Source organism: Dermacentor albipictus, chromosome 4, assembly GCF_038994185.2.
Source record: "Dermacentor albipictus isolate Rhodes 1998 colony chromosome 4, USDA_Dalb.pri_finalv2, whole genome shotgun sequence".
Taxonomy (NCBI): Eukaryota; Metazoa; Arthropoda; class Arachnida; order Ixodida; family Ixodidae; genus Dermacentor; species Dermacentor albipictus.
The window spans coordinates 28,577,328-28,605,319 of NC_091824.1; the positions used below are offsets into that span (position 1 = coordinate 28,577,328).

The 27,992-nt window shown below is 42.5% G+C and overlaps 1 protein-coding gene across 2 annotated transcripts in view; it reads left to right on the forward strand.

Moving 5' to 3' along the window:
• Positions 1 to 27,992, forward strand: part of LOC135900172 (ubiquitin carboxyl-terminal hydrolase 8-like) — a 109,939-nt gene that overhangs the window by 39,685 nt on the left and 42,262 nt on the right. For both annotated transcript variants that reach the window (XM_065429617.2, XM_065429616.2), the window contains 6 exons: positions 1,435 to 1,597; positions 8,842 to 8,998; positions 13,668 to 13,912; positions 15,646 to 15,789; positions 21,051 to 21,245; positions 24,027 to 24,109. In XM_065429617.2, coding sequence (XP_065285689.1) covers positions 1,435 to 1,597; positions 8,842 to 8,998; positions 13,668 to 13,912; positions 15,646 to 15,789; positions 21,051 to 21,245; positions 24,027 to 24,109 — 987 coding nt within the window. The remainder of the gene's footprint in view (positions 1 to 1,434; positions 1,598 to 8,841; positions 8,999 to 13,667; positions 13,913 to 15,645; positions 15,790 to 21,050; positions 21,246 to 24,026; positions 24,110 to 27,992) is intronic.

A 27,992-nucleotide genomic window follows, 5' to 3' on the forward strand; every position in this document is an offset into this window, starting at 1 on the left:
GGTAAGGCTTAGGATTGAGCATCAACGGCTAACATCTCAGAAACCTTCGGTTTGCAGATGACATTGTCCTGTTCAGCAACACTGTGGACGAGTTACAGCAAATGATGGAGGACTTTTACAGAAAAAGTTTAAGAGTGGGGTCTTCAAATAATCTGCAGAAGACAAAGATAATGATCAGTGGCCTGGCTAGGGAACAAGAGTTTAGGATTGCCAGTCAGCCTCTAGAGTTTGTGACGGAGTATATTTACCTAGGTGAATTACTCACAGGGGACCCTGATCATGAGAATAAAATTTACAGAAAAATAAAAATGGGTTGGAGCGCATATGGCAGACATTGTTAGATCCCGACTGGAAGCTTGCCACTATCATTAAAAAGAAAGGTGTACAATCAATGCATTCTACCGGTGCGGACATATGGGGCAGATACTTGGAAAACTGAAAAAGAAACTCGAAAACAACTTAAGGACTGAACAAAAAGCGATGGAACGAAGAATGTTAGACATAACGTTAAGAGACAGGAAAAGAGTTGTGCGGATCAGAGAGCAAATGGGGATAGCCAATATTCTAGTTGACATTAAGAGAAGAAAATGGAGCTGGGTAGGCCATGTAATGCATAGTATAGATGACTGGTGGACGATTAGAGTTACAGAACAGAATGGGTGCCAAGAGAAAGGAAGCACAATCGAGGATGGTAGAAAACTTGGTGGAGGGATGAAATTAGGAAGTTTGTGGGTGCAAGTTGAAATCGGTTGGTGCAGGAGATGGGTAATTCGAGATCATTGTGAGAGGCCTTCGTCCCTGCAGTGGACATAAAACATGCTGATAATGATAATAATGATGATGATGATGATGTTACCAGAACACACGATTTTTCAGCACCAACGTTCAGTACATCGCCACACTGCAACTGTGTGATACGTTCTCTGACCACTGTATCCCGTCTAAACAAGAAAATGAAATGAATGAAACAAGAAAGCACACGTGCTGATATGTTTTTGTAAGTTCACAAATTTTATATTTAATTTGTTATATCCATGTTTGTTATACAACAAGGTTCAACTATAAAGAGGACACAATGGATGCTACCAAAATCCATGACGGCACACTGACCCAGTACAGGAACCATTGCCACTCACTTTCCATTTTTGCATCTTCCTTACTAAGCCTTCTCTCAGAGTAACAGTGATCGTATTGACATCACAGAAGCAAACTTTACTAATACAAATTCAGCTAGTATTCCTTTTTATTGTACCTTTAGGTGAGCCCGGATTTATCATTAATTTATGCGTAGTATATATATTTATATATTTCTGGTGAATATTGTTTTGCTGTACAAAGGACAAGGGAACAAGAGTGATAATTGTTTTATTGGACATACGGTTGCTATTGACACTTGTTACCTTTACTGTTTTTTTTTTGTACTCTCATTTTCAGAATCATAGCAGAGGAGTTGAGCAGAAGCATACCCGAGGAGAGCGTTGAATTATTTGAGAAGCGCGATGTGGTCGATTTCGTTGTCCTAATGGACTGGAGAAGTGCGGATGTCCCAGAGGACAACCAGGCTCCTCTGAAGGTCCTGAAGGATGCGATATACAAGGTATGGCTACAAGAAATATTGCTTATGGTTTATAGAAAATCCTGTCATGTTAGAACTATCACATGCTTGTTTGTTATCTAGTATGTTATCACCATGATCACTTTGTATGTGGCACGCTGCCTGGTTTATCTTAGTGCACACAAAGATAAGATAAGCTTATTGCCTACTGAAAGGTGAGGCATAGTGGCATGATTGAATTTTCGCTTCAAGAGCTGCAATTCTTTTGTCCTTTTAAAGCGCAGCTCTTAGGCATCCGTTCCTGCGGCGAGTGTTGACGTTTTCCCGCTGTGTAACTGAGCAAATGAGCGAAGGATGAAAGAGCGAAAGCGGAGAGGAGGGTGCAGCGGAACCATGCGGAAGAAAGCAGAGGCGGTTATGATGATAGCGAGAGAAGAAAAGTGTAATCCAACGACAACGGTCAGAGTAGCATGTGTCGTCTTAAACGTCTGTCAACAGTGGCCGCTGTGAATCACGGCCACACGTCACCCACTCGCTGGCTGTCACCATCTCCAGATTAGCAGGGAAGTCGCGCCACACTGCACTCATTTGCAGCGTGCCGCGCAAGACAGATATCCGCGCCGGCCGATATATAGCGAAATGAAGACACGTATAGAGCTGCACTCAAATTACACATTAGGGAGCATCATAATCGTCTGTGAATTTTTTAACCTCTTGTTACTGGTTGTCATGATCTGTTGACATTCAGGTTCTGAGCTCCTAAACATTGTAGCTTAATCTGGCCAAAAATTTTTGAGAGGTGGACATAGGATAGGATAGGATAGGATAGGATAGGGTGGGAATAACTTTATTAAAAGGCCGGCAAGTGACTGTTTAACGCGTCATGACATTGGCCTAGCATCGACCTGGGGTTATGCCCTACCCTGCACTACCCCAGTTCAGCCCGTTTGTGGTGGGTCGCAAGGCTTATGCTTTTAGAGTGCACCCCGGGCCTGCTGGATGGCCTATATTTGAGTGTCCTTATCTGTAGACTGCACTGCACTTTGAAGTTTGGGCAGGTATGTCATAATATGTGGACATATTACGACTGAGAAAGACAGGGGTGTTGCATACTCCCTGTCGTGTGTGTGTGTGTATGTGTGTGTGCGTGCGAGTGAGTGAGTGAGTGAGTGAAAAATAGCGATTCTACATGGTTCTTCTCTTGCCTGCACACAGCCAAATGGCATAAAATATTGCCCCCATTCTTGACGGGTTGATGAATCTAGTCACAGACAGATTTTATTCGGACTTTCCCATGGTGCTGTCACTTACTCTGCAGAACCAATGTGTAACGACAATCAAAATTTCAGACATCATACATTGTCTAGCTTGATTTTCTTGGACTGATACATGTGCATGGCAGCTGCGAACCTCATCTTCAGGTAGTTCCCCCGCATTCATGATGCCTTACAGCCACTGCAAAGATTTACATTGGCTTGGCGCCAAATGACCAAACTAAACTGCAACCTTGGTGGCCAACTCACAACAAGGTGGCACTGATTAGGACCAGCCAGTGAGCTTGGCAAGCTGTCGTATGAAGCTCAGCCTTGGTTAAAAAATAATTCTAAAAAGGTGCAAAAGCTAAAGAACAACACTATTCACACAGATTTTTCATGAAACTGCACAGCTAACGTGCATGAATTGCAATTGTCATCTTGGCGATGGTACAAACTTTTTTATAGGCTGCCATGAGGTGCAATACCGTTCATCTTTCATGTAGAAGAATGTACAGCTGGCCAAAAAAGTTTTCAAAACATGCGATTTGGGAAAAAGCTGAATTAGTGCGAAGCCTGGGGAGGGGGGCACATAGTCTTGACTTCAAGCTCTCAGTGTGTACCAGTGTCCTTTCTGACCTACACAGTGATCAATTAAATCAGAATTGCCATGCGAGCAAACACTCACATTTGTTGTGGAGCCTGTGTCCCATGAACTTTTGTGCTGACTGTACACTGAGAAAGCATTGAGCATTGGCACATAGAGGCATTCTCTTTCACCGGATGCCTAGCTTAGTCCATTGTGGCGAAACCACAACTTTCACCCTAAGGTAGCAAACAGCAAACAAATGCTGTTAGTTAGCAGTTCGTCACTCAGTGCAGCATTCTGCAATGGTACTAATGTGTCGGACAACATCGAAATAATGTGTTGATTGATCACAGATTGCTGTTGATTAAGCAGTTATTAAGCACTTCACTACAGAGATCATTTCTGTGCTTGTCTCAGATTTGAACAAGAAAAGTGTAGATAGCCTCAGATTCAGATTTCAGATTAAGATTTATTGGTTCCAAAAACATGAGTAATTACATGACAAATATACAGACGAGGGTCCCAAAGTCAAAGAACTGTAGTGGGACCCTCGGTTAATAATAACAACATTTATGGTGATATCAACAGACAGCAAATTAGCGTATTATAAAACAACATCTAACAGATCAAATACATCATTAGACATGTCATTTACAATCAAACAGGAAAAGCACGTTATAAACGAAAGTCGGAAAAAAGCATGGGTGAAATACAAGAAATGACATGTGAGATAAAAGTCAAAGGTACACCGCCAGATCGTAGTTAAGTTATCGCAGGAAATGATGCTTAAGGTGATTTTTAAAAATTGCAAGAGAAGTGCAGGATTTTATGGTTGATGGTAATTCATTCCAAAGAGAAATTGCAGCGAAGGATGATGTTTTTTTGCCGTAATTGGTATGAACCATGGGTAATAAGAAATTGTTGTTAGCCGCAAATCTGGTCATATTTTTATTCTGCAAAAGGTCAGTTGCAATGAACGGAAACGTAAGGTTATTATGAAGCAACCTGTGGAGTAAGACGAGTATGTTAAACTGGAACAAATTAATAATAGGCAAGATATTATACGCTCGAAGTAACAAAGAGGCATTAGACTGCATGGAGCTAGAAGTGATAATGCGTATTGACGGATTTTGGATATGTTGAATTGATGATAAGTGACAAGCGTACGTGTTGCCCCATGAAACAATGCCGTAATTATTGTGACTCTGAATGAACGCATAATACAACGCTAGCAGAGCCTCACGAGAAAAAAAAGGGCGAGCTTTGATTAATGCACGTATACCAAACGCAGTCTTGTGCTTGAGATGTTGGAAGTGAGAGCGAAATGTAAGGTTAGGGTCAAGATGTATGCCAAGAAAAGTGACATCGGTGCTAATGGGAATTGAATGAATTCCAAGCTTTACTTCAGGAATAGAAGTTAAGGCCCTTTGAGCACTTTTGAATAACATAAATTTAGTTTTTAAAGGATTAAGAACTAAGTAATTGTTGCTACACCATTTTATAATGTTACTTAATGCAATATTTAATTTAGAAGTAAGAGTAGTAACAGATTTGTCAGATGAAGATATGGTTGTGTCATCTGCATATAAAATGCAATGAACGCAGTTGGTGGAGTTAAGAGAATTCGGAAGATCATTAATATATAAAAGGAAAAGTAAAGGGCCCAGAACTGATCCCTGTGGTACACCTTGGTTAATACATTTTGTTACTGAGAAAGTATTTGCTGCATGTACTGTGTACGGCCGGTCAAGTAAATAAGTTTTAAGAATGTTAGCGCAGGACCGGTTATACCATAAGAGTCAAGTTTATTAAACAGGACTTGATGGTTAACCGTGTCATAAGCTTTACTGAAGTCTAAAAATACAGATCCGACTAAGTTTCCCGAATCAATACATTTTTTTATGTAGTCAGTTAGAGATAGAACAGCTAGATTCGTGGAACTTCCTGGGTGGAAACCAAATTGATTGTTCTTTAGCAATTTAAACTTTGTTAAGTAGTTATTAAGACGTTTAACAAATAATTTCTCAATCAGTTTACTAAGGCAGGACAGAATTGCAATTGGTCGGTAATTATTAACTGTGTGTTTGTCGCCTTTTTTAAAAACAGGAATAATCTTGGCATTTTTTAAAAATGAAGGAAATGCACCTTCTTTGAACATAAGGTTAATAATGTTACAGAGCGTGTCGCAAACTAAATGCGCAACCAGTTTTAAATGCCTGACACAAATATTGTCTAAGCCAGGCCCTGTATTTTTAAGGTTAGCAATCGTGGAGCGCACTTCATTTGGTGTAGCTGGTAACAAGAAGAATGATTGTGTCGTACGGCTCAAAGTATTATGCAACTGTGCATGTATGTTGTTATTAGTGTAAACAGAAGAAAAGTAGTCCGAAAAAGCATTAGCAATTTCGTTGGGGTCAGAAAGAGTGAGACCTTTGTAATTTATTTTGGTTATAGAGGCATTAATAGGCGATTTATTAAGAAAAGTGTTCAATAACTGCCATTGCTTTTTGGGGTTATCTTTATTCTGATCAAATTTATTTTCGTAGTACTTTTTTTTCGCCTGTTTTAGTAAAACATTCAGTAATTTACAGTATCTACTATAGCGTCTAGCTAGTCTAGTATTAAAGGGCTGACGTTTAGTTTTCTTGTACATGTTTTCCTTCTTTCTTAACCTTTCTAGAAGACCATCCGTCATCCATGGGTTGCGAGGATATTTATACTTTTTCCCACATTTTACAGTGCGTGTGTTAGTCGAAACGGCCAATAAAAATAAAGTGCAGAATTTCTTTAGTGCTTCTTCGGGATCAGACATAGAATTAATTGGCGACCAGTCAGTTTCACTGAGGGCTTCAATAAAGGTATCTGCACTAAATACGGAAGTAAAGTAGCTATTATCGTTCTCATGTATTTCATTGTTAAATGTAAGAAAAACAGGAAAATGATCGGTTATGTCAGTATTAATAACCCCGGAGCAAGGCGATGGTGATATGTTAGATAACACGTGATCAATAAGTGTACTGCTCCCATGAGGGGCTACCCTAGTTGGGCAGTCAATGAGCGATTCAAAACCGAATCCAGCAAAACAATCTGTGTAAGTTGTGTACGAGGTAGCTTCAGTGTCAAGTAAGTTAATATTAATATCACCTACAATCACCACATCCTTATTTTCAAAAGCTAGCTTGGACAATACTGCATCAAGAGAAAGCAAGAAATCGTTAAGGGAAAATGACGGTGAGCGATAAATGCAACCAAGGATCAAGTTCTTGTTGGTATTAAGGAATGACCGGTCGACTTCTATCCACACTGACTCACAATGATTCACGTTAACTGCCAGATCAAATCTGCGAGCGTAGGTAACAGCTTGTGAAACAAAAATGGCGGCGCCACCATGACTGTTAGTTGGACGATGACAATACTCGGGTGGATAAGACGGAAAACCGCTCATGTTGTTGTCAGAATCAGAAAGCCAAGTCTCCGATATGCAGATAAAAGTGAAGACATGGTCAAGTGACGCAATGAAGTTATTAATTCCATCTATGTTCTTACGAAGGCGACGAGCATTGAAGTGAATGAGTGATCGTTTATTTGCGGTAAGACAAGATTTTACGTCAACGGGGTAGAGCAAGGCCATGGAAAAAAATGGAAAAAAAAAATATTTACAGTGAATCACGTGAAGATTCGAAGGTCGGACTCAGTGAAAATGCGATAGACCCTGCTATCATCAGTTTTGCGGGCTTTTATCTGGCAGTTTTCTGTCAGATCTGTCTCTCAAGCTAAACTTGTTAAAGTCTTGATTTCTGTGCATCATGATGCACAAGTGGGCTTATGCATCTTAGGTGCAGTATGACTAATAAGTTAGTCACATGAAGAAGAAGAATGTTTATTGCGCTAAAAGAGACACAAAGCGACTGTGTCAGCATCTAGTGCATGTATTGCTGAAATGGTGATTTGAAGTTGCATTACAAAAAGGCTGAGTAAGTACGAAGTCAATTAGCAAGTATAATGTTAATATGAAAATTGTAGCATCAGTGTGGCATGTACACAATGTCAGCAGTAATTTGTGAGGACAGTGCCACTATGGTGACTGGTAGCTCCCTGAAAGAATGAGTCTCTCGAGCAACAATGCAATATTTGGCAGACATATAATCAAGCTAGGTGTATTGTTCCAAATTGTTGCACCAACAAAGAATATTGTTCAATGTCCATAGACATTGTGGACTGTCAACAGATTAAGATTCTTTTTTGGTCTGCCTGCATTTACATGCAGTAAATGTTCGTTATAACACAGGTCATCAGTGCAGCAAGTGGAATTTGTTATAAGAGGTACTTCACTAGAAGAAGAAAGTCTCTGCAAAACCTCCTTTATGGAGTTTTGGTAAGCAGGTAATCATTTTAATGAGGAAATGTTAGGAGTGTAGGAACTTGTAATAAATTTGTATTGCAGCAAAGTGTCATGTGGTAATGGCAACAGAACAGCATTTTATTTTGTAGTAAAAAGAGGCGCATCTAGGGTCTGACAGGGGCTTCATCCAAATGCCAAAAGTCTGTCTTCTGAAGTTTTTATGCAGGTTACGAGGCCCTCTTTGCAAGATTCGTGGTTCACTGTTTTTCCACTCTGTACTAAGGAAGCCCAGCACCACCTCAGTTCGGATAGCCCTGCCTAAAATACACTGTAATGCTAGTGGAACTGCAAAAAAACTTTGGGCAGAGCTATAGCATACTCTTTTCGATAACTTCTTTTTGTATTGCGATAGCAATCAAATGAACACTTGAGGCATGCTCATGCCATTGGCACTGCCTTGCTGTCATGGTCGGTGAAGCATGCGGGACACACAATGCATTTCACTGTAAAGAAGAGGGCAACATTCAGCCTTCCTTCTTCTGGCGTGAGGGTTGTGCACACAAACACTAGCGCACCTCCTTTGCATTTACCTGTGTGCCTCACTGTCCAGACAGTGAATTTGAAGCTGCGAACGGCTCATGGTTTTCCATCGAATGCATCTCGAGCACCAACAAGGCGCATCACCTCCAATGCTGCCGGCTGTGCTCCTCATCATGCCAGCATTTCGAGACTCCTGTTAGCTAACTGCCAGGGCGCTATTACTGCAGCTACCTTGGACGCTGCATCAACATGTCGCCCCACATGTTGATAGAACTGTGGGGCAACATTGAGCTTCAGTACACCGCCAAACATTTTGCTTTTGTTTACCCTTTTGGCAAAGCTACCAAGTCTCCTTGGTTTATTTTTATTTGTTTTTTTGTTTTCTGGTCGGGAAAAAGCCTCTTGAGGCCCTGCTTCACGAGGCCTGCAGTTCGTCTCACACAATGTGTTGATGAAGGTATGAACTAGCTTGTGCGGCATCAGAAGGACACGTACTCGGCATGTTAAGATTTACATGTTGTCTCTGTCCTCTCTTTTTCATTTTGCAATTATCGTTATGCAGTGGTCGACACAGAAGGTGCTCAGGTGTGAGCCCATGGTTCTGAAGGATGGCTACGAGGACTGGCTTATGCGATACCCCATGCACACCACCAACGCCCACACCAAGGTCCCGGAGACCAATTCGGACCCACTTGTCAGCAACTATTTAAACAGCACAGGTCGGTATACGCTGCTTTACAATTTTTACAGCGAAGCCGTGAAATGGAGTGCCGCAAGGGCTTTCATATATAGGATTTCATATATATTCATATATAGGATATCAAATGCAGATGCGACACAACTTGTGTTGGAGCACCAATTTTTCTTTGGAACATAGTTGTCTATGATAATAAAGAAGTCTCAGTTTTGCCTGAAAAGTGAAGCATTAATTGTGATGGCAAATTAGTGTATGTAGTAAGAATAGTACTTTTATCAGCCGGATTAACTTGTAAACATTCGCTTGCTAACTAAATTAAAAAGCGTGGTGTCAGGAGCTCACAGGCAAACAGAAACACTTCTCATGCGATAAGCGCAGAAATTCGCTGTCAAAACACTGCCATGAGGAAGAGCAGCAGCAGCAGCAGCGAGTGAATTTACTTTTGTGCTGCCTCTCGTTTCAACGTAAACTAAGCGGCAAGAATACAGCGCACACAAAGCTATGAGCTCTTAGCACACCTACACTCTGTACTCATCGCGGATCACTTTCAAGATAGGGCTCGCGCTCAGGCGTGTCATACGGGAGCTGCTGCCAGAGTAAAGCCCCCACCCTCCTAGTGCTTCGTACGCCGTGGAAGATGGCGTGCTTCCTTGTCGACTTCCTCCCTTGCACATGCGAAATCAAGCCGCCATCCTCGGCTCATCCTAGCACGCTTTCACTCGCACCTACACCGTACGGTGTGTGGCCACTATGTTACTGCACTCAGACTTCATATGGAGCATCACGGCGTCGCCGACGGCAGAAACGTGCCTGGAGTGTCCGTATAATCGTTACCACAATAAAATATGATTTACCTTATGTATACCTCATTTGAACAGACAACTTATATGACCCTGTTTTTATAACCTCTCATTGATAATTTTTTGCTTTTCACATGACATTTTATCGGCTCCAAGTTGGATGTCAGCTAAGAGTCTGTACAGTTGCGGCAATAATTTGCAACCATCCATTTTAATTTGGTGCTCATCATTTGTCACACTAAGTGCCCGATCACTGCAATAACGGCACTGAGGATTAAGCCAAAGCGAATCACAAAGCGCAAAAAGAAAAATTTTTTTTGCATTGTTATAAAATGCGGTCACTGATTTTGCATGTATGACGGATCATTGTAGGTGTGATTAGACAGCGCAGGATGTGCCTCTGTACCACAAGCCATGCCACCACATTTGAGCCTAATTGCCACAATATCCTACATTCCATTGGCATGGTATTCTACATAATCCACACCCTGAACTAAAAAAAAGGTTGATTATATAAATTTTAAGGAAATTTTTGCTTCTGTAATATGAAATCTTAAGTGGGGACAGGGGTCCTAAAAACCAAAAATTGCGAGAAAAAAAAAATTGGGGGGAACTACTTGTTTCGGCATCTGTAATGCCTAATGTACACTGTATCAAAACGATTTGCCCAAAAACACATTGTAAGTGTCCGAAAAAAATTATTTTGTCAGCACAGATGGTGGGAAACAACCACAAAATCACGCAGAAACACCGAAGTTCACAGAGCTATTTCTAATCCCTCCTGCCGCTGAGTGCCACCATCTCGGTATCGTTTGAAAGCTCAATGTTCCACCTTTCAGTTCCTCGCATCCTTACCGACGATGGCCGCATAAAAAAAAAAGCGCAAACGTAAAACAATCAGGGGCTGGTCTGACAATGCTCACGATGCACGCGGCCCTTGTATTGGCTCAGTGTGCCAGCGCACTGAGAAGCGCCTTCTGATTGGCTGTTGCTATGGCAACTAAGCCGTTTCTTTGTTCATCGTATTGCGAACGTAAGCGGCAAGTCGACCGTCTCTAAAAAGAAAGTTTGAAACCAAACACGCGTCCATGAAAAGTGAAGCGCAAGCCATCTCTACTTCCTACGGCAAGAAAGGGGAGGCGGTTATCCCAAAGTTCAGATGAGCCGACAAGATTGCACTGGAGATAAGCCACTGCGTCGCGCAATCTTATACTGCATCGGCAATAACGCAGCAGTGAAGCTAACCATTTCCCTCTGTGTAGGTTTACTTTGGAGATCGCAGACGATGTGCCGATGCGTATACGCATGCCACTCGCACGTACGTGGGTTCATGTTGGCACATTCCAGATTCTGTTACGGGCCTATACGTGCACCTAATGTCTACATCAGCAGAAGAATTTTGAGTTTTGAATTATATTGTACTTATTATTTCCCGGTTTTGAAGCTTCAAATTTATATTTTCCCAGTTTCTTCTAGTTTTTTTTTCTTCAAATATAGCATTTTTAGTCCCAAATTTAAGGATCAGCACTATGTACCTTCTAGTACTCATTTAACTCTCGTCATCCTTTTTTTTTTCTGAATGCAGGCGAGTGTGAGAGTGCACAAAAACTGTGATTTAGTGTCTTAGGATGCTCAAATATTTTTAGATCCTGTAGAAATCACCAACAAGAGTTCACATTCTTAAAGCTGCAACTTTAGAATTTCAAACTTTGGCTAAAGTACACATACAAACATTGAAGTGACAACTTGCAGTATTCGAACTTCCAGGAACATACCTGCTTCATTTTAGCTATGTTGTTGCAGTACGTTTCTTGCAACTCACATCCCAAATTTTTAACACAAGGATAATTGTAACTACCTTTTTATTAGCGTCAGAAAAAATCTTAGTTGCATATTTATAAGCAGCGCACCAGATTGGTTGTGTCCAGAAAGTTTCATGTGTCTAGAGTGAGTAACAAAAATGGTTGTTCTGGATGCCATGTTCCCTCATATTTAATGCTGTTTGTTTTTTGTGCTTTGCTCAAAACACAAATTTTGGACTCCATGTAATATTCAGGCCTCGATATCTGAACTCTAAGAACAGATAGAGTTAAAAATTTTTTTGCAGAACGGAGCCTAATGTATACTCTATGCAGTATAGCAAACAGATTTTTTTGTTTTCTCTTTGGAAATTAATTATTTTGCTACAATTTCTGCCTCATGGTTGCTATATTTTGTGGGCTTGTATTCAATGGGCTGTAATTAAGGGTCAGATAAAAATGTGCTTGCTATCTTTCGTTCCTTAGTCTTTATGCTATCTAAACATGCCTTACAAATTATTTTTATTGTGCCATTTATTTTCCATTGTGGCCTTAAACAATGGAAGTGAAATGTTAATTATCATAGAAACTAATTGACCTACAACAAAACTAATTACATATTTGAAGTCAGCACAAAAATCTTAATAAGACTTGGAAGTTTCATTAATATTGATTAAAAAGAGGAAGAACATTATTTCAGCAGCAGTGTCCCTCCTTAATGACAATTTCTTTGAAATGCCCTTGAAATGGGCATTCCAGGGAATTTCATCCAAGAATGCGGCCCAAGTTTGCCACTGCGTGTTGCTGCATGCACACACACTTGCCCTTGGCCTAAACATTCCGTGGCCGTCATTTTCTAGCAGCGATTTGATACTATACCATTTCACACTTTTCACGCTTCGTCAGGGGTCAGAGCGGTGTTCTGCACAAATTATCAAAGGGATCAGCGAGACATGAAGAGCGGATGATAAGAGTGGCATATATGTGATGACAGCGCAAAATTGCAGCCTGTATCTCGACCATTGTCATGTTGTCGATACAGATAGCCAAAACTACTGTGAACACATGCACTGAATTCTCATCAGCAGCTACTAGATCGACTAGGGTTCAGTAGTTTTGGTTTCACAGAGCGGCAGCAACATAGCCAATGACCATGCTGGCGATGTCTCAAAACTAAAATCTTGCTATTTCTGCTTGACTCAGTGGCCACATTGTAATAGCACACGGTCGTGTAGTCGGAGTCCAAATTATTGCACGACACACTGTAAGTTGTCCAAAATATTAATTGTGCTTAGTCTAGCCCCATAGACATTAAGCCTATAAGGTCAGTGATGGTGCTGTGGAGCTGTCCGAATAATCAAGCATGTTCGAATAATCGGCCGTCGACTGCAGTGAGGTTTTAACATGTCTTGAACCAGTGGAAGCAGCTGCAACTGGGAGAAATTGTAGCACATGTTTCTGTAAGATAAAACTGTGAACTAAATATTTTTACACAATTACCGTCATTTATGTTATCTGACAAATTCAAACAAAGTGTTTAAAATAAATGGGCACCTTTTCAAACTTGAACGTTGTGAGATTGAAATGGTAAATCAGACATCTGATGAATGAAATGCAATTGTACCACATGGCCAGCTCTAGCTGTTATCTAGCCATGCTGTTTTTAGAGTATTGCACTTCGACACTTGTTGCAGGATCATGTTGTTGGATTATGACCCCCAGTGTGTCTTTTGTGCATATTTTTGAAGGCATACCTATGAGAACAGAGTAATTGTCCTTGTTCTGGTGGCAACTTTTGTTAAATTAGTGTGAACAGAATGCAATACAATTATGATTTAGTGTGGTCCATCTGCCACAATATGATTGAACGCTATGCGGTTAATTGTGTCACTATTTTCATCAAGAGAGTGGCACTTACTTGGAGAATGCTTTCGGAAACTGCTTGGGAGATGTTACCCTTGCTGACAAAGAGTTGTGGCATGAGCTTTTATATTTGCAGTATGTACCAATCAAGACTTACCAAGATGCGCCAATGAGCTCGATTGAGCATTGCATTGTCAAACTACAAGCCATTTTTTTTCTCTGCATCCAGATACCGTCTACTTTCCCGATCCGGACAACCTTTTTGAAGAGGCTGTGAGGAGCATGGCTCAACAAGCGAAGCCCTCTGGTCCAGCCTCCAACCCAGTCACTGCCACCATGCCGCTTGTGGACCGCAGCAAGAAGCCCAGCCTCTCGAATGGTCCTTTGCCGAATAGCGTGGGCCCCAAGATGGCCAATGGCAGCAGTGTCAATGTGCCAGACTCCATAGGAACCAAGGGTGGTGTGTTCCTTCAGGTGAGAAACAAACTTGTCCAGGAAAGGCTGAGCACAGGCAAGGAGAGTTGCCAAGCCTCAAGCTTAGCAAGTCTGACATGTTTCTACAAGCGACGAGCCTATGTTCACACTCGGTTTGACCTCAGCACTGCCTTCATTATAATCTGTTCCAGAAGTGCTGTAGTGGTGTTCCTGGATGTGCTGGCTGTGGTCTTGTGCAGCAGAGCTTATTACCTGTGTGACAGCATTTATTAATGCGAAAGCATTAAATGGCTCGTGAAGCAGTGAATCTGGCATTGTTAGCTTGTGGCATTGTGGCATTGTTAGCTGTTTAACGATGGTCCAAAAAGGTTACGAACCCTCGACCTTTGGTGGGAGTCGAACCCACGACCTTTGGTGTTAATTACGGTGAAGTTAATTATGGCACTTGAACCCATGACCTTTGGTGGGGTTCGAACCCTAGGCCTTTGGTGTTAATTAAAGTGAAATTAATGAAGGCACAATTATTTAATTAAGCTATAGGTAATTAAGGCACTCAAACCCACGACCTTTGGTGAAAGTCAAACCCCCAAATTAAGGCACAGGTAATTAAGGCACTCGAGTCTGTCACTTGAGTCTGTCAAGGTTTTATTGACTCAGGATTGCATGTTTTCATAATTAGTATGCCTTTTCTCGCATTTCTTTTTAGAAAACATATGGACGAGGTTCTGCTGTACTCGTGCAATGAGCTTACTCGCTTAATAATCGCACCCCCGGCTTGGTTCTGTGCAGTCCCACGATCTAACGACCGTGCTGTAGTTTTTTTGGGAGACTGGAACTTTTACTCTCGCACATGTGTTTATAGCAAGCACACTTAATCTCGATGCCCGTTGCCGTGTTGGCATGTGAGTTTGATGACGGAGGGGCTGACAGCAAAGCCATGGTGAGAGAACACTGGCGGTAAGCAGGCAATAAGAAGAGGTTAATATTTATTGTGATCGATAACGCTCAGCCTGTCCTTACCACATGCTTGGCCCCAGTGCCTGCACAAAGGCAGCTTGCAGACTCAAGAGAGTAAGCAACATGCAACTGCTCTTTGCAACAGCAGCATTATACTGACATAATGGGAGATTGCATAGTTGCTGGCCTTAGTGTGGAACCACAATGTGGACGAAATGGCTGGCAACCTGGACTCAAGTCTGGGGATTCTTACGCAGAGCGAAGTGCAATAAAACAGCTGTCATAGTTAGCAAATAGTAGACATATTTTTATGGCGGAGGCAAGTAATTTAATGCATTTTTCACACCATTAATGTCTGATTTTTCAATATTTTCAGTTTCAACAGGTTCCCGTAAAATTTACTCTGTGTAATAAATGCACCCCCAATTTTGCTTCACTTTTGCCGGAAAAGAGTGCATTCATTATGCGAGTATATACGATAAATGCTTTGTGGCCGGTGTCTTGTTTTATTTCATCATGTTCCATCCCAACTCAATGGGATTCCATCACACTCTCGATTTGAAAGCTAAAATGTGTCTCGCCGATATCAGAATGTATTGAATATACATTTATAATGAATATTGGATTTAACAAAGGTATGTTCAATATGATTTTGTTATAACAGCGCTCAACTGTATTTCCTGTGTGATAGAATAAAATTTAACATTTCAAAGTTTTGGAAGGCAAAGGAAGGGTAGTAAGTAGGATGGTTAATGGGTGATTAGTCGTAGCAGTGAAATGCAGCACGCTCCAGCGAGAATGTTGTCGGTCTGCAGGCTGATCTTGCATCGAAACCCCTGCCTGGCGGTCCGTTCAGGGGTCTCAGCCAGGATTCCGACTCTGGCGAATCGGAGGCCACGTCCCTTGAGGGCATTCGTCAGACGGAGAACCTGAAGCAGAAGCTTCTCGACCTCACGAAGGTACAGTCGTGCTTGGGTTGACCTCTTCCTCCCTTGGTTTCATCTTTCTGTCTCCTAAAGGGGCCTGCAATACTTCTGAAATAGGGTAAATAAACTTGATCATTCACTAGACTGTGATGAACATTTGAGACGTACTAATTCTGTGCATTCAGCTGGGGTGTACAGTTTCCCTTAAAAGGCTGCCTGCCCTTTCCTACAACTTTTCCGACACTTTCTTTTTCTAACTCTTACATTCCGACACTTTCTTTTTCTAACTCTTACATAGCAGTAAACATGAGCGCCACTCACGTATTTCTTTGTGCATGATGAATAAGCAGTCCCTCCAGCAGAATGGAAAGCAGAGAAATCACATTGCTGGTGTATTGCTGGTGGTGCTGCTGCAAAGGTGCTCTACTACAAGACAAGTCTCAGAAGAACCACGCTTCTTTTGTTCAGCCAAAAACCACAGGACCGAACAATGCATTTGTGAAGTTAGTCTTGAAGACAAACGTAGTATGCTCAGCAAAGATGGTTGAGGCTTATGTTTAAAGAGCACGACAAAGGGACACCTCGTGCGCGACTTCCATCATAGGATCCAGTGTACCACATGCAAGTGTCGTCATGTTTCCACAATGTGCAACGCTGACGTTACCAATAGCTCAATTTACGCACCATTTAAAAAGACACCAAATGTTGCCATGCATGTTGCATTGAACAGCACACAGCCTCAACTCACTACGGAGATTCTCCTTCAGACGTTCCATGCCTGGTTGACGACTTCAGCATACTGTTGTTACATTTGTGGTGTTTTAGACAACAGTAGCCAGAGAACATTTCTGCGAGAAGACATTCGCAAGAAGCTTAAGCTACCTTTAATTAGGGAGATTGATTTGGTCATCAGCATGTTTGAACGAGATTTATCCCAACACAGTTGACGTGCAAAGGTAGTAAATCAGCTCCGGCATGTATCTGTTTCTTTCTATGTCCTCGTTCAATTGCTCTTATACACTCTATCATGGATTCTAACTAACTAGCCAGCCCCCCAACGTGTTTTAACCAAGTTCCTTCTCTTATCATTCGCCTCTTTCTCTTTGCCTCTTCTCTTTCTCTTCTTTCTTTTAGTCATTACTGCTCACTACTAAGCATTTTTAATCATCTGTAATCAATTGTGGTCATTATAAGCTGTCGTTAGACGTGTTGGTCATATCACAGTCATCAGTGTCATTACAAGTCATTTCAGTCATTATTAGTCATTACTGGTAATGGTACTCAGCATTTTTAGTAATTTCTAATCAATTGTAGTTGTTGCAATTCATCGTTAGACATAGTGGTCATTTCGTAGTCATTAGTAGTCATAAGTCGTTTCAGTCATTATTAGTCATTACTGGTCATTACTAAGCATTTTTAGTAATTTTTAATCAGTTGTAGTCATTACAAGTTGTTGTGAGACATATTGGTCATTTCATAGTCACTATTAGTCAGTACAAGTCATTTCAGTCATTATTAGTCATTACTAGTCGTTATTAACCTCTACCAATCTCTATTATAACATTAGCATTCACTAACTGTCACTATCAATCATTTTTCATTCTTTAATCCGTCTTTAATCTGCGTTCATATGGCGTGATGACGCTTCGGTGGACACTGCGCCGGTCACCTCTGCTGACACAAACTTCACCATGAGCTTAGAAAGGCTTTCACCTTGATAGAATGCGTAAGCATGACTGAAAGAGGACGTAGAAAAGCAGACACACAGAGCCAGCGCTGTCCCTGTGTGTCAGTTCCTTTCTACGTCCTTGTTCAGTTGCATTCCTGTGTTCTTCTAACTCCGTCTTCCGTTGTTTACATCCTGATTAGTATGCATCCTTTCCAACTCACCCATCTTTCTAACTTACCGCTTACACATTATATCATTGCAAATCGGCGGAAAGTGCACAGTGTCTTTCTCGGCTGTTCGTGTGTGTCTTCCTGTGCGCTTATTTTCGTCGATCTGCAATGCACCATCTAGCCCGTCTGCAGGTGTTGAACATTATATCATTGTTAATTTAGTTAGTAAGTCAACGTTTACAAGTTTATATGGCCGATAAAACTACTATCCTTACTTCGTACAGCTATCAATTTGCTGTTGCAATCAGTGCGATACCTTTCGGGCAAAACTGCAACTTTCTTTCTTTCCCCCGCCTGGCCGGCAGCGTTGCTGCCGCAGATGATGATGATTATTTATTGGCATCCCCTTTGAAGTGGGGTGGTGACAAATAGTCACCTTGCCAGCTTGAGTCTTTTTTATTTTCCGCAAAGCTTCTCTGTCTACCTTGTATTGCTACCTATGCCTGTAACGGATCCAGTCGTAACAATCTCTTCCCTGCTTTTTTTCCACCAATACTCTAAATGTCTCTTGCTTATCTCAACTGCTGACCAGTTGATGCTTCCGTCCACTTTAAATCAAACCACTTCTGAAAAATGTACGTCACCTACGGGTCTCAATGGGTGTGCGGATGCGCGGAGGTGAGTGCCATCTGTTTGCACTGCTAATAACCCAATGGCGGAACAGCCAGACCACAGGATAAGTTATGAAACTCGGTGATATATACAATGAAAGGCTTCGCTTTTAATTTTTTCCAGACCTTCATATACCGGAACTGAGCTATTATCAGTACTGGCATACTAGTTTGGTGTTCCTTTTAATAAAGGTAGACTGTACTGTATATACACTTATGTGTAGCTCACTACATTCTTGTTATGCAGTGCTAGAAAACTCTCAAGCATGTGTAGCACCATATTTGCTTGCACACAATTTGTAGGCATTAAATTTCCTTGAAAATTTTATGATAATCGATATTCGATTCAATATTTGGCTTTTCTTTTTCTTTATACGATTTGAAATCTACCATTCAGTATTCGCACACCCCTTGTAAATGGTCCTACCTGCCTGAGTGCACAATACCTGTTTTAGTGTATCAGTTGGCTTTGATCCAAAGGTCAGGAGGAGAAGCTTATGTCCTTTTGCATCATTCAAGGGAAAGGAAGGCTCAACATCTACACCGTCACCAAGCTGTCGTACGGTAAACTTCCGTTGATTCTACTCTGGTTAATTCGATTTTTTGGTTAACACGATTCTTACTGAAGATCCCGGTTGATGCCAATGCATTCTTATGTGCCCAAACTTTCATTATTTCAATCTACAAATTGACCTTCGCTGGATAATTTGTCAGTCTGTTCAGGGTCGAATTAACAGAAGTCGACTGTACTTGCTACGTCTTACATTTGATGTTTTGGCGTCCATGCTCTTCAGAATGTTGGAGCTGTTAGTTCTTGCCACTGCTATGTCACCTACGCGCAGGAATAGCCAGGCATGCTGGTATGATATGCTCTGACAACTGCTGGAACAATGAACATGTTCACTTTACCAATTTACTACCTCTTTACTCAGGTGCGGGCAGATAAACAAGTGCAATCCCATGACATGATAATGAGTAATAGTGCAGCTTCCATAGCTACTCTTAAAGTCTGCCCCATGCAACGAGTCACCTAATTGTGCTGTCTTCCTAATACTATGGCAACTCTCATAGATTACAGGGAAATAGTGTAGGAATACAATGACAAAGTGAAGCACGAAAAATGCACACGCAGCACTATATCTTTTAACAAATTTTTAACTTGCGGGTGGATGGGTTTTTATGCCAATCATCACAACAAAATAAGAAAGGCCAGGCATGGATACTGCTTGCCTATTCATGTCACTGATGCCCATTGCTGGCATTTTCTAAAAATGTCAGCTCTTTTTCACATAAACATACAGAGAAGAGCTTATGCATTTATTGCCCACACATGCAATTTCGGCATCCTCGATTTTCTTTGAGGCTGCTATGTTGGCCTCATCATATTGATATGGTCTTCCCCTGTAAGTGACGAACAATTAACGAGCCCAATTTGAGGTGCTGCAGATCCAAATGGGGCTAGAAAGTGGCGTGGTTTTCCATCGTTATTGACTTGCAAGCGTTGTTTGCATTTTTTGGTGACTTTTTTCACCCACTGACCTCATTTACAAAGTTATCGCTCCATGCAAGACACACATTTATCAGAACTTTCTGAATTTTGTCACCAATTCTATAGCAAAAGGATCATGTATAATCAAACATATGCAAAGCGAATATAGTCGACTTCAATTAATTCGACCTTGACAGAACAGGCGAAATCGATCGAATTATCCGGCTGGTCATATAAAACAAGATGCGGAAAAAATGCCAGAACACGCCACTGATTCATTCGGCAGTATTTTCCAGATTCTAACACGCCCCCAAATGAGATGCGTGCGCACTTTCTGTGTGTCCAAAGTAGGAAACTAATGTAGAAATTACAATAAAGCTCTTAAAGTGGAAATCTAACGGGCATCCGAGTTTTTAGCAAGGAAAATGGACACGGGTGTAATATGTGTTGCACAATGGCGGCCGGTTTTCTAGTCAGCTTTGCCACAAATCACTTGTGTAGTCTTGTAAAGCTCACGAATACTGCAAAGGCAGGTTTGATATAGTATCCGATTGCACTGCACAGGCATTTGCGGTCTAGTATCGTAGAAGAAGAAAGGCACGTGTTAGATTTGTGTAAATAATGTAATCGGAAATTATGAGCTACCGTTATTGCTTGAAAATATTCCTAGGGAATACAGAAAATAGGCTTCTTTAATGGGAAAAGGATGTGTGTTCAACACATTTGTTGTCTCATAAGCTTCACTGAGACAGACGCTGCCACCAGAGGGGTCGCTATTGGGGTCACCATAAGGGTCAGGCGCATGCGTGCTGACTGGTCAAGTTCGAATTATACGGTGAAGGTTGGTTTTAGGATCAAAATTACGAAAGCTTGGGCACATACAAGTGACTTGGCACCGACCAGGACCCTCAGCTGAGTTCTAATGAACGGAAAAATCGAATTAAGTGGAGTCGAATTGACAGAAGTTTACTGTAGCGGTGGTGTACATTCTGGAACAGACTTGAACATCAGCAATTATGCTGGAATGCACAATGAGTCACATATAAATAGATGAAATACTTGAGCTGTAGATAATAAACCTCGATGACTGATGACTGTGCTCACCGCCACTATTGTGCTTTGTCTGTTATTTCTCTTTTTCTGCATTTTTTGATGCTTTGTCTGCTATTTCACTTGTTATTTCTGTGCACAAATTCACCCACAAAGAGTTGGTTTAGTGACTCACAGTTTTGGTATGGCATGGATCTTCGCCGTCACTACGATGCAACGTTGTCAACTCTTCTTTCTACAACCAGGACCAGTTGGCCTCAGAGAAGGAGTTTGAGCTGCTGCGGGAACGGAAAGCACGCGAGGCGGAAGAGGAGCTTCGGCGCTCCGTCCAGGAGCGAGAGGAGGCCCTGCAGGCGCACATCCGACAGCTGGAGAAGGAGCGTGCCAAGGTCGAGCAGAAGGTCACCGACCTCACCCGGAGCAATGAGCAATATGAACAGGTGGGTACACTGTTGCATGAAGGTCCACTCTTGAGCAGAAATATCAGTTTGCCAAGGATTGACAAAGGTGGTGTTTCTGCTAGAACGGGCTATAGAGAAAGTGGCCGAAAGGCGGGACTCAATAACACAGCAAGTACAGTGACCGAGGGATTATTTGGACACTGATAATTCGAATATTCGAACAGCTTCACAGCACTGTCACTGGCCTCACATGCTTAAAGGGAGTTCTGTAACTGTTTTAGGGTGCATTTCTTAGGTCCCCGTTCCTGCATCGAGTGGCAGCGGCGTAACTGAGCAAACGAGCACAGCGAAAGATGAAAAAGCGAATGCGAAGTGCAGCGGGGGATCAAAAATGCGAGCAGGAAAGCAGAGGAGGAGAGTGTAGTGAAAGGGTGATTAAGCGTAGTGCGGCGCAGCGCCCGCCGTGTGGGAGCTCTGGCGCCAACAGCTGCTGTGAATCACATCCTTGCGTCACCCATGCACTTGCTGTCATGATCTCCAGATTAGCGAGGTAGTCGCACCAAATTTATCTCCATTTGCAACTTGCCGCACGAGACAGATTGTCCACTCCAGCCAATATATTGCAAAATGAAAACACGTATAGAGCTGTGCTGAAATTTCGCATAAGGGAGTGTCATAATGATCTGTGAATTTTTTATGTGGTAAAGGCCAGTGTATTACTGTGTGGTCTATATCAAATGTAAATATAATGCAATGTGTACTAGTCCTGAATTAGTGAGTGACCTAGTGATTATAAAAGGAAAGTTACATTGCATATGTTTGTCTTACTTAAATAGACAACAGCATATACACACATTTTTTAAAACCAGTAATTCATAATTTCTGTTGCCCACATTGTGATACGCTAGCTCCATGTTTGGGGTCAGCTAGAAGCTTGCATGGCTGCGGCGATGAAAGCTGAGGTCATGGTGCCGCAGCCCCGCCTGCATGGGGACCGTCCCTAGACCTTGTTTCATTAGTCCCTCTTATAACTGGGGAAGCTATGGGCACCCTCATCCCATTAGGAGGGTGAACACATCTTAAATGTGTCCTTCTTCGCCTTGTCATGTGCTAGTGGCAACCGCTGCAGCACAAGCACCGGCAGCATCTATGGACACTGTGAAACTGCGCAGCGAGATCAGCTGTTGCAGTAGCAGTGGTAGGAAATTTACTTTGACACTGAAAGGGCGTGTGCCTTCTATATACTTCCGCGACACAGAGGAGTAGGAGGATTGCAGAGACAGGGGAATCGGAGGATTCAGGAGGAGCACTCTGCCAGCAGCATATAACATTGCACGAGATGGTGTTGCCGTCTCTCAGGCCTTCGTGTAGCATCCACTTGCACAGGGTACGCTCGCTGACACCCATAGGTGCATCCGTTCTACTAATTACAGAGTTCATGCTTGCACCCTCACTGCACTCCTTCCACATAGTTTCGAGCGCGCTCCAATGCCAGCTGCTTCCTTCCTTTCGTGTGAAACAGCAGCTTGGAATGATGCTGCACAGGCGAGTTTGCGGACATCATTTTCGTTTCGACAAACACTACCCAGGAGAGAGCTCTTTGCAGTGCTGTGTCTGTGCCAACCACAAACATTAATTTATTAATATGAAAGTAATTTATTGTTGGTACTTTTCAAATGCAAGTTAATGTTTATACAGCAGCATTGCATTTATTTCTTTTGTTCTTTGCATATTTTCTCTCGGAACAAGTGGAGAACCCTCTTTCAGTATTATAGAACTTCATTAAATATTTTATTAAAAAAGCGAAGTAAAGTCACGTGATAAATCGCACTTGTGACCTGCAGGGAAGCTTCTAAGTAAGCAGCTGCTGACAAGACCACTTGACAAGGCCATTTAGTTGAGCAACGAGTTCCAAACTATGGCACTACATCTCATTGCACAAGAATCTGTGCTTACAGGCCTTGTAGCTTTTGCTGTGCAGTGAGCAACTACTGAAAGGTACTCTAAAAGAAAATACCAAGTTTACTTGGATCGATAGATTATCTTAGGTTATCTGTCTAGAAATATATCAGTTTCCTGCGGGCCAATATTTTCGCAATTGGCTTTTTCTTCTCAAAAAGGTTATCAACCAGCAGTGATGCCGCAGGTCAAGTCAAGCTGCAGCAATGCTACAGATGAAATGACCCTCCTCATTCTATATCGTGCATGAAACCTGTGATAACCTGCGTGCCTGAGTCACACATATCCACAAATGGCGCTGTCAGCACGGCCCATCAAAACTAGAACAGTGAATGCAACAGGCGATAATGCTGAGCAATAACGCTGGCGTGCTGCATACGTTTTGTCCTGTCAAAATTTAATGTAATTAACTTTCACCTCTAACATGCAGTTGTGGTTGAATAATATAAAATCGAAGTTTTTTCGTTACTATATGAGAGGTACCATAGCCCACAAGGGGAGGTGCCACTCCAACTTTGTTTATTTTCATCATTTTCTCACTTGCAAATGCTCTGTTCTTGCTAAGAATGGTGAATTCATTATTACAGAAGCGTAATCTTTCAATCTAGCTTCTCTTAATATTTCTCTTTAGTGTCCCTTGAAACAGAGTATAAGAAGAGCAAGCCACAACCACGTAGCTGCGTTCATCTCGCATGGGATCTCACACTGTGGGAACTATGTAAAAGCTTAGGTCGTCTTGCTCTGCTGCACTTGGTGGTGCCGGCATAATTGATGTTGACACTCAAACAATCTACGCCTTATGAGAGCAGCTGCAACTGGTAATCAACACAGTATCTCTATTTTCTTTCTTATGATCCGCAGAAGTTGAAGGAAAAGGACAAGGAACTGGTACGCATTATACAGCTGAACGAAGAGCAGAGGAGAGCCGACAAGGAGGTTCACAAGTACGTTTGCTTTATCCCTGAATGTTTGTGCTGACTTTTGCTTTCATGCATGAGAAAATAGTCATGTGCTCTGACATCCACAAGTTAAGCATGGCAGTATTATTATTGAATCATATTGAAAGATAAATCACCAGTAAGTACTGTTGTAAAGTTTTAGTTCTCAGATAAAGCTGAGAACTAAAACCATGTGCCCTCCTAGCACCATATATTTCTCTCCTTTGAAAATTTAGCTTCATTACATTTTTTTTTAAATTTCCAGAATCATGAGAAACACACTGCCACAGAACAGAATGAAAACTTTTATTGCTTCAGTGAGTTCTGTCAAGCAGGGCCCCTCACCAGGTCTGGCCATTTTGAGCTGACAAGTACAGAGTATACAATGTGCCATAACGATCGTGTCTGCAAAGTATTACATTGCTATGTGCCGTGGAAAGGTGTAAAATTTCAAACCGAACGCCGTTTTCCCTTCTCCTCGCGTCCGCCATGTTCCAAGCTGGAGGATGGCGTACACGTGCTAGTGCACCTACGTACACATGTTTGTGCTCTGATGTTGCTCGTGGTGACACGTGACTTTGAGAATTATTCAAGCCAACATCTGTTATTTGTGTAATCTGTTGCTTGAATAGACGAAATACAGTTTAGAGAAATAATGAAACACGGAAACCGAATGTCTGCATGTTTTTGTTTTACTTCGCACCGCAAGAGAGATGTACTTCCGTGTCGTCTGCTTGTTCCCCATGTCGTGCAGTTGTGCACATACACCGAAACAATGCGATTTTCTACCGTGTTCCAGCGCTCGATCATGCTCTGCGATCAACTTGTGTCTGCCTCAGTATTCATGTAGCACCAACTTATACCACTAGTCAGGTGTCCTCATGCACAGCGTGCAAAATCGTGCACTGCGTGAAACAGTACAAATGCAACAGCTCGCGCACGACGCTGTCAGCGGAAGTGCGCTGTGCTGCGAAAAAAAAGTGAGGAGAAAAAAAAAGTTAAGGCGGGCCCCTGACATCTGCGTCACGCGACTCTCGAGGTGCGGTGTGGAAGAACGCAGGGAAGGGATTTCGCTTGCCGAGGCTAGATGGGGCGAGTAGAGAGTCTCTCTTGGCAGTGGAGCCCACCTCCTGAAATCTTGGGTCTGCGGCACTGAAATTTTTCTGTCTCTGCTATTAATGAGCCAGTTTGAAAAATCCTTCCTGCAGAAGTCCCTAGAGGATGTGTAACAACTTCCAGTGCATAACCAAATTTGCTATGGGGCCTGGTGAGGGACCCTTTAACCCTTTCGCTGTCGGACCTGTCCGGCCGTGACGCACCCCCACTGTGGGCTTGGTTTCAGGGAACGAGCATAACAGGGAATGAACATAGCAATTAATTTTTTATTATGATTGGTATACAAATAACATAGTCAATGCAATATGCACATTTCAGTGTTCTGCAGCTGTTGTTAGTAAACATCATTATCATCATCAGCCTGACTATAATATCCATTCAACATCCGAATCTGACGATGCGGAACCCTCTTCCTCGCATGCGACTCTGTCCGAGTCCGAATCCGAGCTCGGCTCGTATTCTGAATCGGAATTGAGCCACTGCTCCAATGAGCAGACGAAGGTCCCGCACGCTCAGCCATCCAAAAGTAACCGCGCGCAGGCAGGATGCGCTCTCAGTTGCCCGCACAACGGAAAGAAATGGGACGTTGCATGATCAAGAAGACAGAGGGAGATGGAAAAAGGCTAAACAAAGTTCGAAGGGCTTTACGTTTACTGCTGCCAGCCGGAAGCGAGGGTGCGGCGAGAGAGCGAAAGCAGCAATCGAGTCACTCTTTTCGGAGAGGCAACGGCACGTGCGCCTGAACTTGATGCACCGTAGCAGGCACACCAACAGAAGAAAAATAAAAACCTTCAAACCAGCGGAGATGGCATAACAACCCTTGAACCCATAACCACACGCGCGCGACGCATGATCCAGCGAACGCGGAGCCACCGCGCCATTCAGCAAAGAGAAAGTGGGAAGTGGCAGTCGCACCGTACTCTTCAATACATGGACTCACACAGGTCGAGGCGAATATACGATCTTGTAGAAAGAATCAACAGATGGCGTGGCCAATCCAGGAGCGCCAGCTTTGCGCTCAGGCGCGAAATTTTGAACGCACGATAGAGAACGTACCGGTACGTCAGTGACACTGTGGGGGGGGAAGCGCGATGACGTACCGGTACGTCCGTGACAGCGAAAGGGTTAAGAATGTGGACTCCATGTGAGAACTCTCTACAGAAATGCTACATACAGTGAAATCTTGATATAACGAACTTCAGGGGACCGCAGAAAATTGTTCAATAAACTGAAATGTCATTATAGTGAAAGCTCAAAAATTAACCATTCTGCTCATCAACCCATGAGTTGTCTTCATATTAACTTTCCACGACAGCCTTACAGTGAGCTCCCGGCCTGTGCTCGTGGTATTTTCCATAGATTCTGCTGCCACACACCGCCGAAGCACCGTATAGCAGTAAAGGTGATGCGTGCAAAAGAGACGCTGACACCCAGGAAGACAACCAAAGAACAGGAAACTGTGATGCCTCCAAAGCGCAATGTTTCCTGTTATTTGTTTCTTTTTCACGTTCCTTGCTAGGGATACCGCAACTGTCTCGCAGAAGCAGACACCTGGACTATTCCAAAGCACAAGCCCATGTAAACAACAGAAAGGAAGGTCCTGTGGCATCATTTAAATTTCTATGCGCACGTAGCCAGTTAGGTGCGCAGAAAGAAGCATGAAAGAAAGAAGGGGCCTATGCAGAAAGAAGGGTGAAAGATGGAAAAGATGCGCCTGCATCACTAGGCGACACTTGTCTGGGTTGAGCATGCGCTCCCGAAACCTGACTTATTGTCGCCTCCACAACAGAAAAAAATGTTTCTCCTCCTTCGCTGTCCAGGTCATGTGCCGCGGCGTGTTCTTTCTGCGCCTTGTCATCTGCCAGCCTACAGTTGTGGCTGCCGTGAAGGATGCACTGAAATTGAAGAATCCTATGATTTCACAATAGTATGAATTCGTAGTGCTGAAAACGTGATATGGAAATTGAATAGTGATGGTTATTCTGAAAAGTTCTGTACTCTGAAGTTCGTAGTACTGAAATATTTTTACATTGAAACAATAAGCTGTCAGCAGATTTCTGAAAAGTTTGTTAATGAGGTGTTCATACTACTGAAGTTGCACTGTATTGCTTATATACTTGCGTAATGATCGCACCCCTGAATTTTGTCGTCAAAATTCCCTTTTTTTTCTTTCCCGCATAATGATCGAACCCCAAACTTGCCGCAGCGATATGTCGTGTGCCAAGTCTAGCTAATGATGATCGTGCTTACCATCTGTCAAATGCTGCCGAATGCTACGCAACTACTCTTCAAGACATACCAAGCGGTCTGCATGCACCAAACAGATTCTTAAACAGATGCCCCATTTGATTCCTTTCATCACTTTCTGCAATTCCACGAAAAAAAAAAAGGAGGTACAACCAAACTTGCCTTGGCTTTATTATTTGTAGGCTTTATAAAGATTGTTGTCAACAACAACAACAACAAAAAAGGCACATTTTGATTCCTCTCGTCTGCACTCGGGGGCACGCAACGAATCACGAGCGGCAATAACAGTAGTAATGTTTACACTGATTCTTTAGAAGTGTACCCTATTCATACGCCGATGCTTGTAACACAGCTAAGATATTCACCCACCTTTAGCGGAAACGTGCCAGCATGCCCGCCATGTGTTGCTATGTCACTGGCAGCTAAGCGTGCCATATCTCTGTTTTTGTCCCTTCAAAGTGGACATGGCTACGTTATTGCCGTAAGCTTTCTAATATTGACGATGTTATTCATTACTGATAGGAAA